At 42.5% G+C, this 18,735-nt stretch overlaps 1 protein-coding gene across 1 annotated transcript in view; it reads right to left on the reverse strand.

Annotated features, from left to right (window-relative positions):
• The window catches only part of LOC128415270 (sterol O-acyltransferase 1-like), a 35,464-nt gene extending 17,333 nt beyond the window's left edge, over window positions 1-18,131 (reverse strand). Inside the window, exons 1-5 of the mRNA XM_053391286.1 lie at window positions 18,004-18,131; window positions 12,477-12,614; window positions 4,495-4,553; window positions 1,629-1,774; window positions 1,469-1,528 (exon numbers count right to left, since the gene is read on the reverse strand). Coding sequence (XP_053247261.1) covers window positions 1,469-1,528; window positions 1,629-1,774; window positions 4,495-4,553; window positions 12,477-12,597 — 386 coding nt within the window. The 5' untranslated portion in view covers window positions 12,598-12,614; window positions 18,004-18,131. The remainder of the gene's footprint in view (window positions 1-1,468; window positions 1,529-1,628; window positions 1,775-4,494; window positions 4,554-12,476; window positions 12,615-18,003) is intronic.
• Between the last annotated feature and the right edge of the window lie 604 nt (window positions 18,132-18,735).

Consider the following 18,735-nt stretch of genomic DNA (forward strand, 5'->3'; position numbering starts at 1 on the left):
AGAATAGAGGCTTGGAGTTTTACTGACATATTGGGGGTGAAGGAAATAAAATTTAAACTGAAAAATACATTCTGGATTAACATGGTGAAGTCTGGTTTTGCAGCAAGAATTTGTTTGTGTTTTCCATATTTTATTAACAAGATCTAAATAAAAATACACTAAAGAAAGAAAGAAAGAAAGAAAGAAAGAAAGAAAGAAAGAAAGAAAAAGGCCCAAAAGAACGGCTGGCAGAAACAACAGTTTTGGATCAGGAAAGCCCAAACAATTGCAAGTACAGTCACACCTTGGGTTTGGAACAGAATGCATTCTGGGAGTTCGTTTGACTCCCGGAACCAGTTGAAAACCAAGGCACAGGTTCTGATTGACTGCAAGAGCGTCCTGCACCCAATCGGAAGCCGTGCCAGACGTTCAGCTCCCAAAAACGTCTGAAAACCGGAATACTCACTTCCGGGTTTCGATTGTTTGGGAGCCAATTTGTTCGGGAACCAAGGCATTTGAGATCCAACGTACGACTGTATTGGAAATTTTGTTCCCAAATCAACAAAATATCTTGGTAGGCGTCTTCTGGAACAAAACAACAACCTGATAGGACCTTCAACTGAGCCAAGTAAAACAACCAATAACATTCTTATCTACCAGAGTTGGAACAAGGCACATCTTAATGCTCGCCTAGACCTTGAGCCTGTGTGCTGCAGGACAGTGTCCCTGAAATGTGATGGATTTCCAGAATGGAGGGGGATCTGGCATTCTGCTCCCAAGGAAAACAGACAAAACTGAAGTGCTTTTCAGGAACAATTCCAACAGACTGCTTTGCTTAGAGCTGAAGTTCCAAGTATGGATAGTTCTAACTAGTATCTCCTCTTCCTCCCAGACTCCTCAAGCAGTAGTACCAAAGTTTAATGTTACATATTTGCATTTGCATATAAAGCTCTTGCTACACCTTGGAAGAGGAACTCAGGGACAGATGGCCTCCAGAAGGTCCTGGGTCCAGCCTCCAGTTTAAAAAGATCAGGTAAATTGCCATGGGAAAGGCCAGTGCAATAAGCATTGGAAAGCCACTGCCAGTCAGAGTAGATAATTATGGGCTAGATGGACAGACCAGCCTGGTTCTGTTAGGGCACCTGTTTGCTCATTGTGAAGCCCTTACTACTAGATAGGCGCAAACTTTACTGGAGAACCAGACCACTCATGAGGAGGCTGGATTGCTTAGCAATAGACACTTCTGGTCTGTAGATCAGTTTCTACAGAACAGCCATATCCATGTTAGAATCTGGGATGTGCAGTAGCCAATTGACTGGAGCACTTACAAAGATTAGGAATACCTGCTTTCAGTCTACACAGTATAAAAATGAATGGGATCCACTGGGAGGAAGAAGCAAGATATGAAGATAAGCCACCCACTGGATGAAGGCAATTTTAACTTTAGCAAGGGCACTAGTGAAATTTACAATCTCATTAACATACTCACTCCAAGACAGACTTTCTAGCAACAAAAACTTTCCCATGTTCTGGAGGTGCTCTTGATCCTCTGTGAAAAGAACAAATATTTAGCAGAGTAGTTTTTTTAAAAAAAGAAAGAGAAATCAACAAATTGACTCTGCTTCAGGCTCAGCCAAGAACCAACATACTTGCTTTTGAAGCCACCGTCTTTCTCCGAGCACACGGCTGAGAAGGCAGGGGGCGAAGACTCAAGCTGCACGGACTTTGCAATCAAGCCATTCACGAATTCTGTAAAGTGGCTGTCGATTCGCTGCATGAAAGCTGGCTTCATTTGCTGATAAAATTTGAAGGAAGGAAGGAATAGAAAAGAGAACACCTTAAGTATACAGTGGTACCTTGGGTTACATACGCTTGAGGTTACATACGCTTCAGGTTACACACTCCGCTAACCCAGAAATAGTGCTTCAGGTTAAGAACTTTGCTTCAGGATAAGAACAGAAATCGGGCTCTGGCGTGCGACAGCAGCAGGAGGCCCCATTAGCTAAAGTGGTGCCTCAGGTTAAGAACAGTTTCAGGTTAAGAACAGACCTCCGGAACGAATTAAGTACTTAACCTGAGGTACCACTGTAATTGATAAGTATTGCCTGGAATTTGCCTGCTAAAATGGCATGTTACTCTTTACCTTCAAATGCAAGGCTGACTTCCTAACACCATGCTAACAACAAATCATGAACGTGTCTCATTTCCTGACAACTGACAACATATTCTTGGACCCCAGTCAAAGTCACGGCCAGTGGGGACAATGGTCAGCGCTGATGGGATTTCCTAGTCCAGCAACATCTGGTTCCCCATTCCTGGTTTAAACCACCTATCAGCAGCTCCCCAAGAATGAGGAAGCAAAGTTGCCAACTGCAGAGCCTTTCTAAGAAAACCATAGTTAACCTAGCTGCCTCCCATCTTGCTTACAAATAAACTCACTCAACATATCTGACAGAAATCTGACCAGAAAACTGACTTGTTCTGCAGGGGCTTTTTGTTTTTGTTATACTAGTCAAATACCAACCATATGCAAAACATGTTCTATTAGTCTATTAAATTTAAGGAAAGCTGAAAAGTCCAAGAAGAGGATATAAGAAGCCACCATGATCACTCACAAAATGCTCAGTTCTGGTTAACTCCGCACCATACACACAAATATTCTTTTAAAAGGAACAGCTAACAGTTTAATGAAGTTGCTTCAGAGGTGGAGTCCTGGCCAGCAGAACCCAAGAAAAAGGTCTCTCACAACTATTCCCATTGGAGGGAAGAATGTCTAAAGAAATTAAACAGGGAAACACATTTCACTTAGGATTTCCCACGCATTTTTAGAAGTTTAGCACTAAGATTGCTTTGATGTGGCATTTTATTTGGGTGGCAGGGGCAAGGGCAGCAACAGCAGAGAGGAATACTCTTGTACTTCCAGAGTTATTAAAAAACAGAAGCTGGATGGCTAACATTAAGCAAGAAGAGCAAACAAGTGTGATAGGAAGTTTTCGGGCTGCTTTGCTTAGCGCAGGGTGTTCAGAAAGCACAGGGTGTTTTGTTTGTTTGTTTACAAATTAAAGGGCTGATTGATCTGCCATTGCCAAGCTCCACACAGTCAACAAAGAATGATGCCAAGAGAGAGTGAAAAATAAAAAAGAGAAAGAACCAAGGGAAGGGAAAGCAAGCTACAGGGTTTCTGCTGCACAGGGCAAACAGCACCTGAGCAACAACAGAGTTCTTGCTTTCAATGTAGCCCTGGGAATTTGCCTGGGGAAAGAGGTCACCTGCTGTTATCCATTCACATATTGCAGACACAGCCCCAAAAGGAAAGGACTTTGTGTACTTTGCAGCTCCTTTTCCCTGAGGCAGTTGACATGCTGGTAAGACCTGTTGGGCTTCACTGCTGCCCCACCTGAAACTAGGAAGATGTATCCTGCTCTCCTCTAGTAGGAGAGTAGCTGGTAGGTGGATAAACCGATTCCCAGGGAAGCTTCTCCACCATCCTCCCACTATTTAATTCCTGATAAGTTCAAAGACTCAAAAGGGTACCAGCAATAGCTTCAGAGCCACCTGCGAACCCTCCCTACAGTCCAAAGCAGTAGCATGCCGGAACAGCCTAATTCCACAGCCTTCCAGTCCCAGTTTACCAAAACATGGATATGCAGCTCTTGTGGCTCTAGCTGCACTAAATATGAGCAGCAATGCTTTGGCTAGTGATGGATAGCCAGTCTGTGAGACTTTCTTCTTCTTAAAATAAAACTTTTATTTTTCACATACAACAGCAAATATCTGAGAACTTATCTGCTTTCTCATGCACTCACAATTCTCTTTTGTCCTGCTTTTTTTTTTAATGCATTTAAACACACATTTCACAAGATTTCTAAATGCATTTTGATATGCTTTCTTAACGAAGAGCTGGAATATTTGAGAAAGGTGGAAGTGGGTGAATGGTTTAAGTTTCAATCTGGCCAGGAGGTGCAGATCAGGTTGTTATTGTTGGCATCCATCTGTCTCAAGAGACAATGGAGTGTGCCTCCGGGGATCAAACCAAATCAGGTTATTCATACTGGAATTCACAAAGAATGAATTCCTTAAGCATCTCACTTGCTAACAGACTAGAGGAGGAAAGCAGCCCAGCCGCCTCCTGTGCCCTACAACAGCAGCTGAAGGTTTCTAAGGCATCAGAGAAAAGCATGAACATTTGAAGGGTTGGGGATAATAAAAGTACAAAGGACTGTAATGGTTCAAATAAAATAAAATGTCAGAAGCCCTAGTTTTGATATTCTCAGGAAGCATGATTAGATAGTTTAAAAGAGCTCACAGGAAAGTGAGCATTGTTTACGATTTTTGCATTTGAGGAAATCTTTCAGCAGTCCCAGACTCAGTGACTCCCAATTTACAGGATTTAGGATTTCTGACAGTCCCATAATATGCATAGATCCATCACAGATGGGAGGTTTGTGGGGGTTTTTTGCTATCTAGGGATTCCTCCTTGTCAACTCATATTAGCTACAATTCAGACAAGTTTACCTCAGCCTCCACCAAAAGTTGCATCTTTCGAGTGACCAAATGGTCAATGTCAACACGACCTAAGAGAAAAAAACAAATCGTTATTGTAATGTAAATGATAAAGACAATAAATACTGGGTATAAGTTTTCTACAAGTATGAAAGGCAAAACAGGAAAAGTATGCAAACTGGAAATTTAAAGTACGGTATATACTTGAGTATAAGCCGATTTTTTCAGCACATTTTTTATGCTGAAAAAGCCCCCCTCGGCTTATACTCAAGTGAGGTGGGCGGCGGCGAAGGGATGAGTGGCCCGAAAGGAGCCGTTTCTCGCTGTTGGTCCTGCCTCCGCCACCGCTGCCGCCACCAGGTTTGTGGTGTGGTGAACAGGCTTATACCCAAGTCAATAAGTTTTCTCAGTTTTTTGTGCTAAAATTAGGTGCCTCGGCTTTTATTCGGGTTGGCTTATACTCTAGTATATACGGTATTTTAAAATCAGTGCTGCAAATAAGTCCACAAAAGTTACTAGCCCCCAAAACTTTCACTTATTCCCCCGCCCAGATGTACCTGTATTAGTTGTCCGCTACTGACCAAAAGGAAATATGTACAACCTATTCCAATTTCCAAGGATTCCCTTCCTGGAGTGCATTAAAACTGTAGTTAATTGCGGCAGGTCATTTAAACATATCTACCCAAATACTAAAAAACCCCAGGAGGCGCTAGGGAGAAGGATTCTAGCTTGGCCACCTGCCGGACATCTGTAGGATTCAACTGTCCATGCACCGCTTGGCCCCTGCACCCTCAAATGGTACAGCCCAGGCACCAGTTCACTAACCAAGTGAGAGCAAGACGGCAGAGACGGTGCACACAAGACATTCAACTGTGACAACACGAGTGTACAATGCATAGAAATAAGTTTTTCTGAAAACAGAAACAAAATTGTTTCTGCAGAATTGCAGTTAGATGGTTCTTCTTGACATTCCTCTCATTAAAAAAAGCATTCAGAAAGGTATGCCTACGCTTTTATCATAAAATGGCCCGGGGTAGGAAAATCTTTAAATTCAAGACCGAAAAATAAAGAGAACATTACATGCACCCAGAACGAAGGAGGAGAGTTATGTAAATACATGGTTTTATTTTCAAATTGACAGACCACAATCAGGGCCATCGCTCAGCCTCCCAAAGGTCCTGTTCCCTGGAGACAGGGTCTGAGCTTTCAAACAGGACTGAGCTTACAATGTTGAGTGCTGTGAGGCTAGAAAACAGGAGCAGCTTGAAAACACAATTTGCCAGCTACGCAAATTCATCATAACTCAATTTGTCATTTGAGTTCTCAGCTATGGTTAGAATCCAGTGGTCATCGATACGACAACCCTAAGTGCACGAGTCAGCAGAGGCCATCCCAGGCACCCACAATATTACACACCCACAACCCACACACCGACTTGGCTTGAAAGCAGCATTTTTTCCTATCACAAACGATAAAATAGTTTACAAGATGTGCTTTGTCGTAGGGTGTGAACAATTACCGTATTTTTTGCTCTATAAGACTCACTTTTTCCCTCCTAAAAAGTAAGGGGAAATGTGTGTGCGTCTTATGGAGCGAATGCAGGCTGCGCAGCTATCCCAGAAGCCAGAACAGCAAGAGGGATTGCTGCTTTCTCTGCGCAGCAATCCCTCTTGTTGTTCTGACTTCTGAGATTCAGAATTTTTTTTTTCTTGTTTTCCTCCTCCAAAAACTAGGTGTGTCTTATGGTCTGGTGCGTCTAATAGAGCGAAAAATACGGTAATCCACTTTACAGATGTGCCAACAGATCGGAAAGCCAAAATACATGTATTGGGTTGTAACAAAGTTTTACTCATAGTAGTCCCATTGGACATGGTGAACACTGGAAACAATCCATTATTTAAGAACTGAGGAAGAATTCGTATTTATTATACTTTAGGACTTTTGTTCATTTGCAGATTCAAAAATAAAACCTTATAGTTAATAAGATAAGATTTCTGCAGTTACTGATGAAGAAATCTCATCATTGCATCTACGCCAGGGATCCCCAACCTAAGGCCCGCGGGCTGGATAAGGCTTTATGGGTTTATCCGGCCCATGGTGACCCCCGCCGCCCTGCCCGCTCTTACCGGCATGGCGCGGGGACCCACCTCTGCGGAGGAGCACCAAAAATAGCTTGTGCGTATGAGCATGGGCCTCCTCCGAACCGGATGTGCACTGGAAATAGGCTTGGAGTTACGTCTGTTAGGTCCAGTCATGACTGACTCTGGGGTTGTGACGCTCATCTCGCTCTATTGGCCGAGGGAACTGGCGTACAGCTTCCGGGTCATGTGGCCAGCATGACTAAGCCGCTTCTGGCGAACCAGAGCAGCACACGGAAATGCCGTTTACCTTCCAGCCAGAGCGGTACCTATTTATCTACTTGCACTCTGACGTGCTTTTGAACTGCTAGCTCACCGCCGACCTTCTGATCAGCAAGTCCTAGGCTCTGCGGTTTAACCCACAGCACCACCCGCGCCCCTGGAGTGCCTGTATGCGTGCACAAATGCCATCTCCGGTGCAGATCTGGGTTGGAGGACGCCCGTGCGCGTGCTCCCCCACCCTCCGCATGATCATCGCTGGAGACACCGGCCCGAGGCAAGGAAAGGTTGCCGATGCCTGATCTACACCAGCAACCCAGATAGTACATACAGAATGGGCTTTTGTGCCAGGTCAGCGTTAATATGTGCTACATGTCGTGTATATATAATTCAAACTCTGTAATGCAAGACTGCATAGTCAACCTATTGCCAAACTTGGATGGAACCACAGGACAGAAAGTTGAATTGACTAATGTTCTTCCAGATTTGTCAGAAATGAGTCACTAAACCAGTGTGACAAACTGCAGAACCCGTGGTCTATTTTATTATTACATCATCACTAAGAAGAAACTCTTGACCTTTCTATCAGTTTAGTGGGCACATGTTGAATGAAATTCCAGCCCAAACTAGTGAAGGGAACATTCATATTACTAAAGGATAAATAAAGATCCCTTTTATTAATGAATTTCCCTTTAGCTTGGTTTTGAGGTGCTCTTAAGTATGAAAGAAGGTGCAGGTAATGGCTGTGGTTGTGCTTAAACTGCTGGTTTGCTAAATGAAGAACTTGCTATGTGAATTATTTAGCTTGCTATATGAGACAAAATGGTTCAAATTGGAAACAATATACTTGGATAAACTCAGAATTAAACTGACAAAAAGCAACCAGGGCATCCCATCAGTATTTCTTGTTAGTTATGAAGTTTAAATCATTATAGCAAGGTTATTATTCCAGGTCACATGACAACTCTTTTCTTTACTTGAGTTAAAAAAGTGGTTAGCCTTTGACGTGAATATACCCATGTAAGTGTTCACACCAGCAACAACCACTCCCAGGGTGGAAAAGCAATTGATCACACACCCCATGTTGTTGTTGCAATCTGCTTAACTGCACCCACCCCCCACATCCTTAAATTCCTTCCCACAAGAGACTGGAGCTGTTGTAGCTGATGCTTTCTCAGGCACAATACTCTCCCTGCAGAAACTCAACAAGTCAAACTTTGCCTAGTATGAAAATACATTTCTGGAGGAAGCTTACATTTTGTTTGTTTGACATCTTATTACTTGTGTTTAGCCCCTAACCTATTTTTTCAGGTCTCCACCCCACCCAGAGTGGGACATAAGTTGGAATATGACATAAAGCACATGCAAAATGGTGTCCTCTTTTGCGAATGGGGTGGTGAGTCCAACCCATATACAGTCTACTGAGCCCAGACAGAGAGTACACCTGACAGAGGGACCTGGAAAGTGGGGCACAGCTCAGGTCATTGGAAGATGCATGTGTTGCAAGCAGAAAACCCCAGGTTCAAGATCTGGCATCCCCAGTTGCAAATGATGGGTGGAATTCAACCTAGTGCTAAGTAGGGTATGTCTGTGGGGTATGAGGTTCACTCGTGCAATGACACTTTCCCTTCTCTCTTCCCCCTGCATGACCCCTAAACCTGTTCTGAGGAGACTCCCCCAACTCTCCAGAGCAGATTGATGCGTTACGGGACAGGGAAAGGCCGGCTGGGCAAGTGGACCTCATTCTGCGCACACAACGACTTGGTGGAATCCCACCCGTTCACAATAAGGTGGTCTGAAGAGCAACCGCCTGTCACGAGTAAGCAGTACTGGGTCAGATGAACTGCTGGTCCAACTCAGTACAGTGGTACCTCAGGTTACATACGCTTCAGGTTACAGACTCCGCTAACCCAGAAATATTACCTCGGGTTAAGTACTTTGCTTCAGGATGAGAACAGAAATCGTGCTCCGGCGGTGCGGCAGCCGCGGGAGGCCCCATTAGCTAAAGTGGTGCTTCAGGTTAAGAACAGTTTCAGGTTAAGAACGGACCTCCGGAACGAATTAAGTACTTAACCTGAGGTACCACTGTAGAAGACAGTTTCACACCCAGCTTGAATTTGAGTAAACATGTTTAGCAATGAATGCCAGTATTCACACCCAGGGGCAAATGTCTGGTACCTCTTTCAATAAAAAGTACAATGCAGATGAGTGAGCTATGGATTTGTATCTTGGTCAGGTAAAACCAGAGCACTAGTGAGAATACCCTACAGTGGTTTCACAGAGCTGAAGCACAGCTAAAAGAGAAACTATTCAGTTAAGGGGGGAAATACAGTGCTAAGGTGAGATTATTAGCACAAGGCAAACACGCTCAGAGTTGGCAGAGTACCAAGTTGAAAAGTTACGTGCAACACACAGCATTATCTGAAGGAACATCACATATCTCTCTTCTTTGCCAAAGTGTTTATAGTATAATCCAAGCATTAAGGAAACTCTGGCTTTAATGAGTTATATAAAAAGACTTACCTATACTTTCTCTTAATATTTGATTAGCTGTTTGTGGTCATTTTAACAGTGTTTCACTGACGCTCACTTTTAATTGAGGAGTGTATGAAAGCTACTTTGGGAGCCCCCACTGCCTGAAAAGCAGGCTAAAAATAACATAACGATAAATTGTGACATATGTAAATAGTAATGACAAGCCACTGAACGGATGGGAAAGGCAGGAGGGAAACGAGAAAGAAAAGTAACTTTCCAAAGAAAAAAACAAATGAGCCTTTGTTTAATATTAACCAACTATGTCCTCTTCCTCCTCAGCTTCAATTTCCCCCTGCACATTCATTCTTCTGACATATCATTTGTGTTTGCAAAACTAAGGAATGACCTGGAGTAACCTCCACCTTTGGAAATTACCACGGCCTTGCAAGTCCCGGACTACAAGACAAAGATCCCACATGCTTTCCTCAAGACAGATTAGTCACAGCTGAAATCCAACACTATTTGAGAGAAGGACAAAGGCATTTTCAAAGCCCTTCCAGGAACACATACCCTTGCATATTATCTTTAGTGGTACACCAGCCCAATCCCCTATCAAACTCCAGGGGCAGAACATTCCGTTTCCATGAAGGCTTCTTTCTACCCAAAAACCCAAGAAATGACATAAAACATGATGCGAACCAAGGCAGATTCTTCACTTCAGGCTTGGATTTTTTTAACTCGTTAGACCTTTTATCCGAACCAAAAAAGGTGCTAAATTTATTGGAAGACACAAGATTTACCCACCCGGGAAGAATGGCAGATGAAGTTGATGGACTATATGGAACTGGCGGAAATGACTGGCAGAATCTGAGACCAGGGAGAAGAGTCGGTGGAAGAAGACTGGAAAAAGTTTAAAGATTATTTACTGAAATACTGTAAAATTAATGAATGTTAGAAGAATGTTGGAAGGAAGTTACATGGCTTTAGTAGAAATGCTATAAGGAATTAAGTATAAATAGATTAATAGAATATTAAAGGAAAAAATAAGGTTAGAATGTGTTAAGATAATTATAGGATAGAACAAAAAAATTTTTTCCTTCCAGTAGCACCTTAAAGACCAACTAAGTTAGTTCTTGGTATAAGCTTTCGTGTGCATGCACACTTCTTCAGATACACAGTGTATCTGAAGAAGTGTGCATGCACACGAAAGCTCATACCAAGAACTAACTTAGTTGGTCTTTAAGGTGCTACTGGAAGGAAAAAAAATTTTTGTTTTGACTATGGCAGACCAACACGGCTACCTATCTGTATAGGATAGAAAACAGAGGAAGATGGAAAGGAATTGCTGAAACAATTAACAGAAGTGGAATACAAAAAGGGAGGTGTAAGGAAGTCATTGAAATAAGTGAATGAAAGATAAGATATTGAAATAGTTTGATGTGTTTTAAACTGTTTTTGTTTTGTTTTGTTAGTTAAATGTGTTAGTGTTATGCAGTGTTTTTGTATTGTATTGTTCTTTTTTTTCTTTCTTCTTCTTTTGTTCTTTTTTGTAGTGTTTAAATTGTTGGAAAAGTAATAAATATTATTATAAAAAAACAAAAAACAAAAAAGGTGCTAAATTAAGAACAGGGCCGCTTAATAATAAGTTAGGCCCACTTAGGAATAAGTGGTCAAATAAATAAATAAATAAATAAATAAATAAATAATCGATCAACCAATCCAGGAAAAAAGCCTCTTTTGGCTCACTCCAGACGTCATGCCAACCCATGGCTAAGGAAATATAAAGATGGTTTGGCATTTTTTGGAGATTGACAGACCACAATTAGGGCCATCGCTCAGCCTCCCAAAGGTCCTGTTCCCTGGAGACAGGGTCTGAGCTTTCAAACAGGACTGAGCTTACAATGTTGAGTGCTGTGAGGCTAGAAAACAGGAGCAGCTTGAAAACACAATTTGCCAGCTACGCAAATTCATCATAACTCAATTTGTCATTTGAGTTCTCAGCTATGGTTAGAATCCAGTGGTCATCGATATGACAACCCTAAGTGCACGAGTCAGCAGAGGCCATCCCAGGCACCCCCAATATTACACACCCACAACCCACACACCAAAACTTGGCTTGAAAGCAGCATTTTTTCCTATCACAAATGATAAAATAGTTTACAAGATGTGCATTGACGTAGGGTGTGTGTAGCAACACAACAATCAACCCACTTTACAGATGTGCCAACAGGTCCAGAAAGATTGGAAAGCCAAAATACATGTATTGGGTTGTAACAAAGTTTTACTCATAGTAGACCCATTGGACATGGTGAACACTGGAAACAATCCATTATTTAAGAACGGAGGAAGAATTCGTATTTACTGTACTTCAGAACTTTTGTTCATTTGCAGATTCAAAATAAATCCACTGATAAAATCTTTTATTTATTCAGATAGGATTTCTGCAGTTACTGATGAAGAAATCTCATCATTGCATCTACACCAGGGATCGACAACCTAAGGCCCGCAGGCAGGGAAAGGCTGGTTGGGCGAGTGGACCTCATTCTGCACACACAAAGACTTGGTGGAATCCCACCCGGCCACAATAACATGGCCTGAAGAGCAACTGCCTGTCTGAGTAAGCAGTACTGGGTGAGATGAACTGCTGGTCCAACTCAGTAGAAGGCAGTTTCACACCCAGCTTGAATTTGAGTAAACAAGCTTAGCAATGAATGCGAGTATTCACACCTTGAGGCAAATATCTGGTAGCTGTTGAAACAAAAACTACAACACAGATAATTTAAGTATAGATACATTTCCTAGTCAGGTCATACTAGTTCTCTAGAAGAATCCCCTCCGCTGGCTTCACAAATTTGGTACACAGCTAAAAGAAAACTAGTCAGGGAACAAACACAGTGCTAAGGTCATTAGCACAAGGCAAACACGCGCAAAACTGGCTGAGTACCACGCTGAACTACACCTCCAAAGATACATGCACTGGGTTGTAGTCAACAAAATTTGATTCAGAGTAAACCCACTGAACATGGTGAACACTGGAAACAATTGGATTCATATTTACTTCAGATCTTTTGTTCACATGCAGATTTAAAATCATGTCACTGCTTATCATTTCATCTGCTAAATCAGGTAAGATCTCTGCAGTTACTGATGAAGAAATCTCACCATTGCTTGATTGTGGGAAAGACCAGTCTGCTTCATGCCTCTTTGACAAGTCTTCTTTCTCTTCTGCAGTCTCATAAGTTGATCGGCGATTCCTTACGGAGATATTTTCTTCACCCACCATGGTGTCAGGCTAACGCACTGCAGAGGACAAAATTTACTTGTATGAAGTACCTCAGCTTTTTATGACCATGCACTTATCGTTCTTTATTATATGATGTATAATTATAATCATTCTAAGAACCTCAGTGCTCTCTCAATCTTTCTTTTACAAAACAAGTCCCTAGGCATCCTGGCTGCCAGAAAACATTTCTAAATACACCACTTCAGACTGATGAAAGTTGTGAAAGTAGACGATAGGGTTTGTTCAAAACCACAAACTGTTCCCTTCACTCTCTGAACCAGCCACTCTCAATCTTGGTTGGGTCCCCAGATGTTGCTAGACTACAACTCCCATAATCTCTGACCACTTGTTTTCCTAGCTAGGAATGATGGGACTTGTAATCTAACAACATTATCAGGATGTATGGTTAAAAAGGCTGCCTTAAACTTGTATCTTTCAAAAGACTTGTTCCGGTTGAGTATTAATGAAGGTAAAAGTTGCAGGAAATGTTTTCTGACATTATCTTTGTCCCTTTAATGCAGTCAAAGGAAATCTTCCATAAAGGTAAGATTTCACCACTTGCAGCCCTTGCGTTTAAGGTGATATATCAGTTTAGAGGGATAAATCACACATACACAACACTTTTTTGCCGACAATTCTGATGATCCTTGCTTAATCAGCAAAACATGAACAAGCCCTTTGCCCAAGCTGTGATTAAAACATAAAACATCCAAATAACAATAGTTTTCTATCTCATCCAAATAAGAAAACTACCTCAGAACACACCGGGATATTAATTAAGTCAAAGTTTGACACTAGTTTAATAAGCTGGTTTGTTCCAAAGCTGGCAACCAGAAATTCCTAGTTCAGATAAAACCAGAAAATGTGATTACGTAACTAAAGGTTTCCAGCTTTGTTAGCTCTTACCACAAGAGGAGGAGAAAACAAGTTATTGACATGCATATTTGGTCACTATCTCACCTTTCCTACCATAGGAAACGTACACCAGTTCCCCTACAGGCAATTTTTACTTGCCACATGCAATCAGGCAAATGGTTTACTGCAAGCCTATTTAAGAGTCGTGTTTTATGCTTATGATAGATGTCAAACTCCATTCAGCAGACTCTCCACACTTATCTGCAAGTATTATTATTCAGAATAGTTTACCAAGCATCACTTAATCGTTTTAGAAACTTGAGGTCAAAACAAGAGGCTATATCTAACCAAGTCACACTGGCCGTACACCCACTGAAATCAAGGGTTACGACTGACTTTTAAGTCTGTTGATTTTAATTCGTCTTCTCAGACTCAGGTTTATCTGCATTTTATTTTTTTAAAAGACTCCCTTAAACTATATTTTAAGAAAAATAAAAGCTGCCAACGTGGAACGTTCCTTAGCCCAGTTTCATCAAAACCACTTCTCTTGCATGTCAGGCTATAGAACCAGGTGGCCCCAGTTACTACTAATGTAGCCATACATTAAGAAGATAAAACAATGGTCCATCTGACTCACTACAATACCTCCATTAACTGCCAACTACAGACATTCACTTTACACAGAAAATCCAAGGGCAATAACTGAGCTTAAAGGAGTTTTTGCATGCCTCACAGCTTTCCGTTCAAACAACAAGATGTTGGAGATGCAAAGGTGCCACTAGCCATTTCTACCTGCGCTCTAACTTCACACTAGGCTACCAGCAACTAGGGTGAGGAGAGGGATTTATATTTGGAAAACAGCATGTGGGAACCCTCCATCCTCTGGAGGTGGTGCTTCGACCAGAAACCATAGCCCCATTTTAAAATGCAGGATATAAATGGATGGATGCATACATCAATAAAACAGGAGGACCCAACCACAGAACTCCTGGTGCCGTGTGGAATTTAGCATCACTTCTGGAAATTCACTGTGCTGTCTAGTTCAGGATGGATTCAATTCAAGACCAATTATTATAATTATAACAATTATGTAGCCATCAAAATAACATTTTAGAATATTCAAAATACTTCACATACATTTTCTTGCTCCTATTCTACAACCTTTTAAGGTAGGTCAGTATTATTACCCCATGTCTTGCATATGAGAAGTGAAGGGCAAGAGACTGATGATTGTCTAAGGTTCCAAAGTAAGCTCATGGCAGGCTCAAGATCTATACCAGGGATTTCCCGGCCCATATACCGTATTTTTCGCTCTATAAGACGCACCTAGTTTTTGGAGGAGGAAAACAAGAAAAAAAATATTCTGAATCGAATCCCAGAAGCCAGAACAGCAAGAGGGATAGCTGTGCAGCCTGCATTCGCTCCATAAGACGCACACACATTTTCCCATACTTTTTAGGAGGGAAAAAATGAGTCTTATAGAGCAAAAAATATGGTAGTTCAGTTCCATGGTCACTACAACACCACACCAGCTCAGCATTAGTTGATTTAATTAAAGTTTCCCATTTGTAATTCAGATGCTTCCTACATAGAAGGAAGAAAACTTTGAACTCCCCTGCCTTGAATTCAAATTTCATTTAAAGCAGCTTTGTTTTTAAACAAGGAAATTTGACTACAATTTAATTTTTAAGAGCCACAAAAGTCTATTTTTAAGGCATTTCAAAGATTTGAGATAGCTCCAATTTGATGCAGGTGCTAGATTAGACCATTTGGATTTTTCAGTCAATCAGAACCAGAGAAGTTGAAAGAACTCCAGGAAACCTGCATATTAGAGAAACAAGGGAGGGATAAGTGTAACAGAATGCACTGGTAGTCATAGGGTGCCATGTGATCAAACCACAAAAGGATGTGACAGTGTATAATTTAGGAACAAGAAACTAGATGAATTTCCAAATGACTAAAACAGGTATAAAAAGGACAACTGCTGGCCATCGCCTCAGAAACAGAGAGGAACTTTTAAAGGAGCAGGAGGGACAGGGGTCTCAAAATCTACCACCTCCGGGGATTTACAATCACAAAGAGGGTTTGAACTCCAGGAAAGCAAAATTAATCTAGATCTTAGGACAGCAGTCCTTAAGAAAATGGGCTAAGAGCAAGTTACTCTGCAATTTGTAGAATCACTTACCCTATAAATTCCTCTGTGGAAAGGGAATGAGCATTTTGCGTCAGATTTTTGAAGAACCCCTTTCAGAGGTTCAGTTCCCACTCATAAGCTTCTCTAGTTATCCACTGTATGAAAACTCTTTACAGTGGTACCTTGGTTCTCAAACACCTTGGTGCTGAAACAACTTTATTTTGCTGTTTTTGTGGCTTTTTTTTTTTGTTTCTGTGACTGTGTGGAACCCAGTTCAGCTACTGATTGATTGTGTGACTGCAGTACATTGTTTATTGCTTTCATTTTATGGATCAACGGTCTTGTTAAGATAGTAAAATTCATGTTAAATGGCTGTTTTAGGGGTTGTTTTTCAAAGTCTGGAACAGATTAATCCATTTTGCATTACTTTCTATGGGAAAACACGCCTTGGTTTTGGAACACCTTGGTTTTGGAACGAACTTCCGGAATGGATTAAGTTTGAGAACCAAGGTACTACTGTACTTCAGCCAAGAGCTATATTATAACTTCTCCAGACATCTCTTTTATCAATGTGTCTCCAGCCCATCAGCTTTGAATTGCATTTGTGACCCAGCAGCAAAGCATTCCTTATTACTCTTGCCTTCTCCAGTGTCTCCCATCTCCTATCCTTCGGGGACCCTCCAGGGTCAGAGATATCCAATGGTTTGGATTACAGGACCTCTAATCTACCCCAGGGTCCTCCTGATCCATTTCCTGAGAAAGAAAGGGAGCAGCTTAGGTATCCCCTGCCCCCACTCATGACCCTTAAAGAGTAATAGATTAACAGTGCATAAGCTGTCTTGGAATAGACGCATGAAGTGTTATCCTCAGTTTGGCATGGAGAGAGAAAGTGTGGTAAGAAGTGGTCTAAAATGGCAACAAAATGCAAAAAACCACAGGCTGCCGGCAACTGAATTAAAGCTTGGATCAAATCAGCACAGACTGTATTTTCTGCATTGCTTTGTCATTTGATGCCACTGCTTATCTTCAGTCTGGGAAAATGATAGGAGCAGTTCACACCTGATAAAAAGTGGCCTCTGGTGTCCGGTCAGGCAAGCCTCTCCCACCATAAATAAATATATCTCTGTATTGGACAAACAGGCCAAACCTTACGCCGAAGAATAAACGGACATAAATCGGACATCAAGAATCACAAGACAGAGAAACCAGTAGGAGAACAATCTCCCAGGACATTCTATACAAGATCTCAAAGTAGCTGTTTTACTACAAAGGAATTTCAGAAATAGACTGGAAAGAGAAGCTGCTGAATTGCAACTCATTACCAAACTTAAAACCATGGAGAGACCTGGTCTGAACAAAGACATTGGATTCTTATCTCATTATACATGACAAAGCCATTTTTCACCTTCTCACCCCTTGCTTTTTCCTGTAAGACCTATTGCAGTCGTTAAGAGTCGTCAACAGACTCATCACAGCTATCTGCCAATCACCCATTCCCACCACCCTTCTGAGTAATACCCCTCCCCACCTTCTCACTATATAGAAGGATCTGGCAACTTCTGTTTCGGTGTATCTGAAGAAGTGTGCATGCACACGAAAGCTCATACCAAGAACTAACTTAGTTGGTCTTTAAGGTGCTACTGGAAGGAAAAAATTTTTTTGTTTCCACCATAAATATGTTACTTTTTAAGGTGCCACCAACTGGCTGCTGTTTTCCCTCTTTTCATCGTTGCCTAAGTTTTCTCCCTCCCCTCTGACATCTTCCCCACTCTGGGTACACAATCATTCATTTTCGAACCGCAACCTCTTGGGAGGAATCAACCTTAAAAAATAACAAACAAAAAACCCCATTAAATTCTATAAAGCTTAAACTGCGTAAATAATTCTCCAAGGCGGGTGGAAAAAAGGAAGCCCTTTGCCCCGGTTTCCCCCTAGCCGTTTCTGCCTCCCATGCCTCACTCCGAGTAAATCCGCATCCTCCATTGAGCTTCCTGTTCCAAAGGACCACATGCGCTCGCCATGGGCCGTGCATGAAAAACGATGGTGCGGGGATCAGGAAACCCTGAGGACTCTCGCGGAAACCTCGCCAGACCTCTGATCCTCGTTTGCACACTGATTTCGCCAATTAATCCCCCTGGAGCCAAAGGGGCTGACTCGTGAGTAAAGAGAGGGGGCGGCAAATACCCTTCTGGGTTCCTGGTGGCGCGGGTGGGCTCAGCCTTTACGCACGAGCAGGAGAGGAGGAAGGGGCGGCCAACGGGCTTCCTTCGCCCTTCTCCCCTTCCCCGCACGCCATCGCTCCCTCTCGACGGGGACCTGGGGGTGGTTCAGGAGGGGTACCTGCGCCCCCTCTCCCGGCCCTTCGCCGCCCTTCGCCCCACTCCGAGTTCCTCCATCACCGTCCCCGGCGCGCCTACCTGCGTTTCCGCGTCTCTTCTCCAGCCTGCGCCGTCGCCTCCAGCTCCGGCTTTTGCAGCTCCCCCCGCGGCGGGGAAGGGCAGGAGCGGCCGCTATATGGCTGGGTTCCTTCTCCGCCTTCGAAAGGGGAGGCGGAGGGAACAGGAAACGTCGCTGCGCGTCGGCGGCAGGCTCCGGCTACTGGCCGGCCGAGGGAGCCTTCGGCGGTGTCCGCGCACGTGCTGCTGGGGGAGGTGGCGCTTCTGGCAATGCAAAACCAGAAATCCCTGCGTAAGGTTGGGGGAGAAGAGAGCGGGTGGTGACACACCTTTTTTTTGTGCCGCCCTCGTTGGGGTTGGTTCTCTCTCTGTGTTCATTTATTAATTTTCCGTATGCTGCAGTCAACATTTAAAGTCTCTTTCTTTTTTCTTTTCCTTCTCCTCCTGCGATGAGGCTACATTTTAATATTTTAATGTTTCAATATTTTAAGGTTGTATTTTAATTTTGTTTTTAAGTTGTAATCATTCAACTTGTTTTTATTATTGCTTGTAAGCCGCCCTGAGCCCGGCCTTGGCTGGGGAGGGTGGGGTATAAATAAATATTATTATTATTATTATTATTATTATTATTATTATTAAAGTCTCACACCGAATGTAACCAATCCGTAGAAAAGACTCTTGGACCGGAAAATAGAGACAATGCGCACTTTCCTAACACAATAAATCTCTGGGGCTTTGTTGATGGAGGTGAGC

Source organism: Podarcis raffonei, chromosome 6 (genome assembly GCF_027172205.1).
Source record: "Podarcis raffonei isolate rPodRaf1 chromosome 6, rPodRaf1.pri, whole genome shotgun sequence".
Lineage (NCBI taxonomy): Eukaryota > Metazoa > Chordata > Lepidosauria > Squamata > Lacertidae > Podarcis > Podarcis raffonei.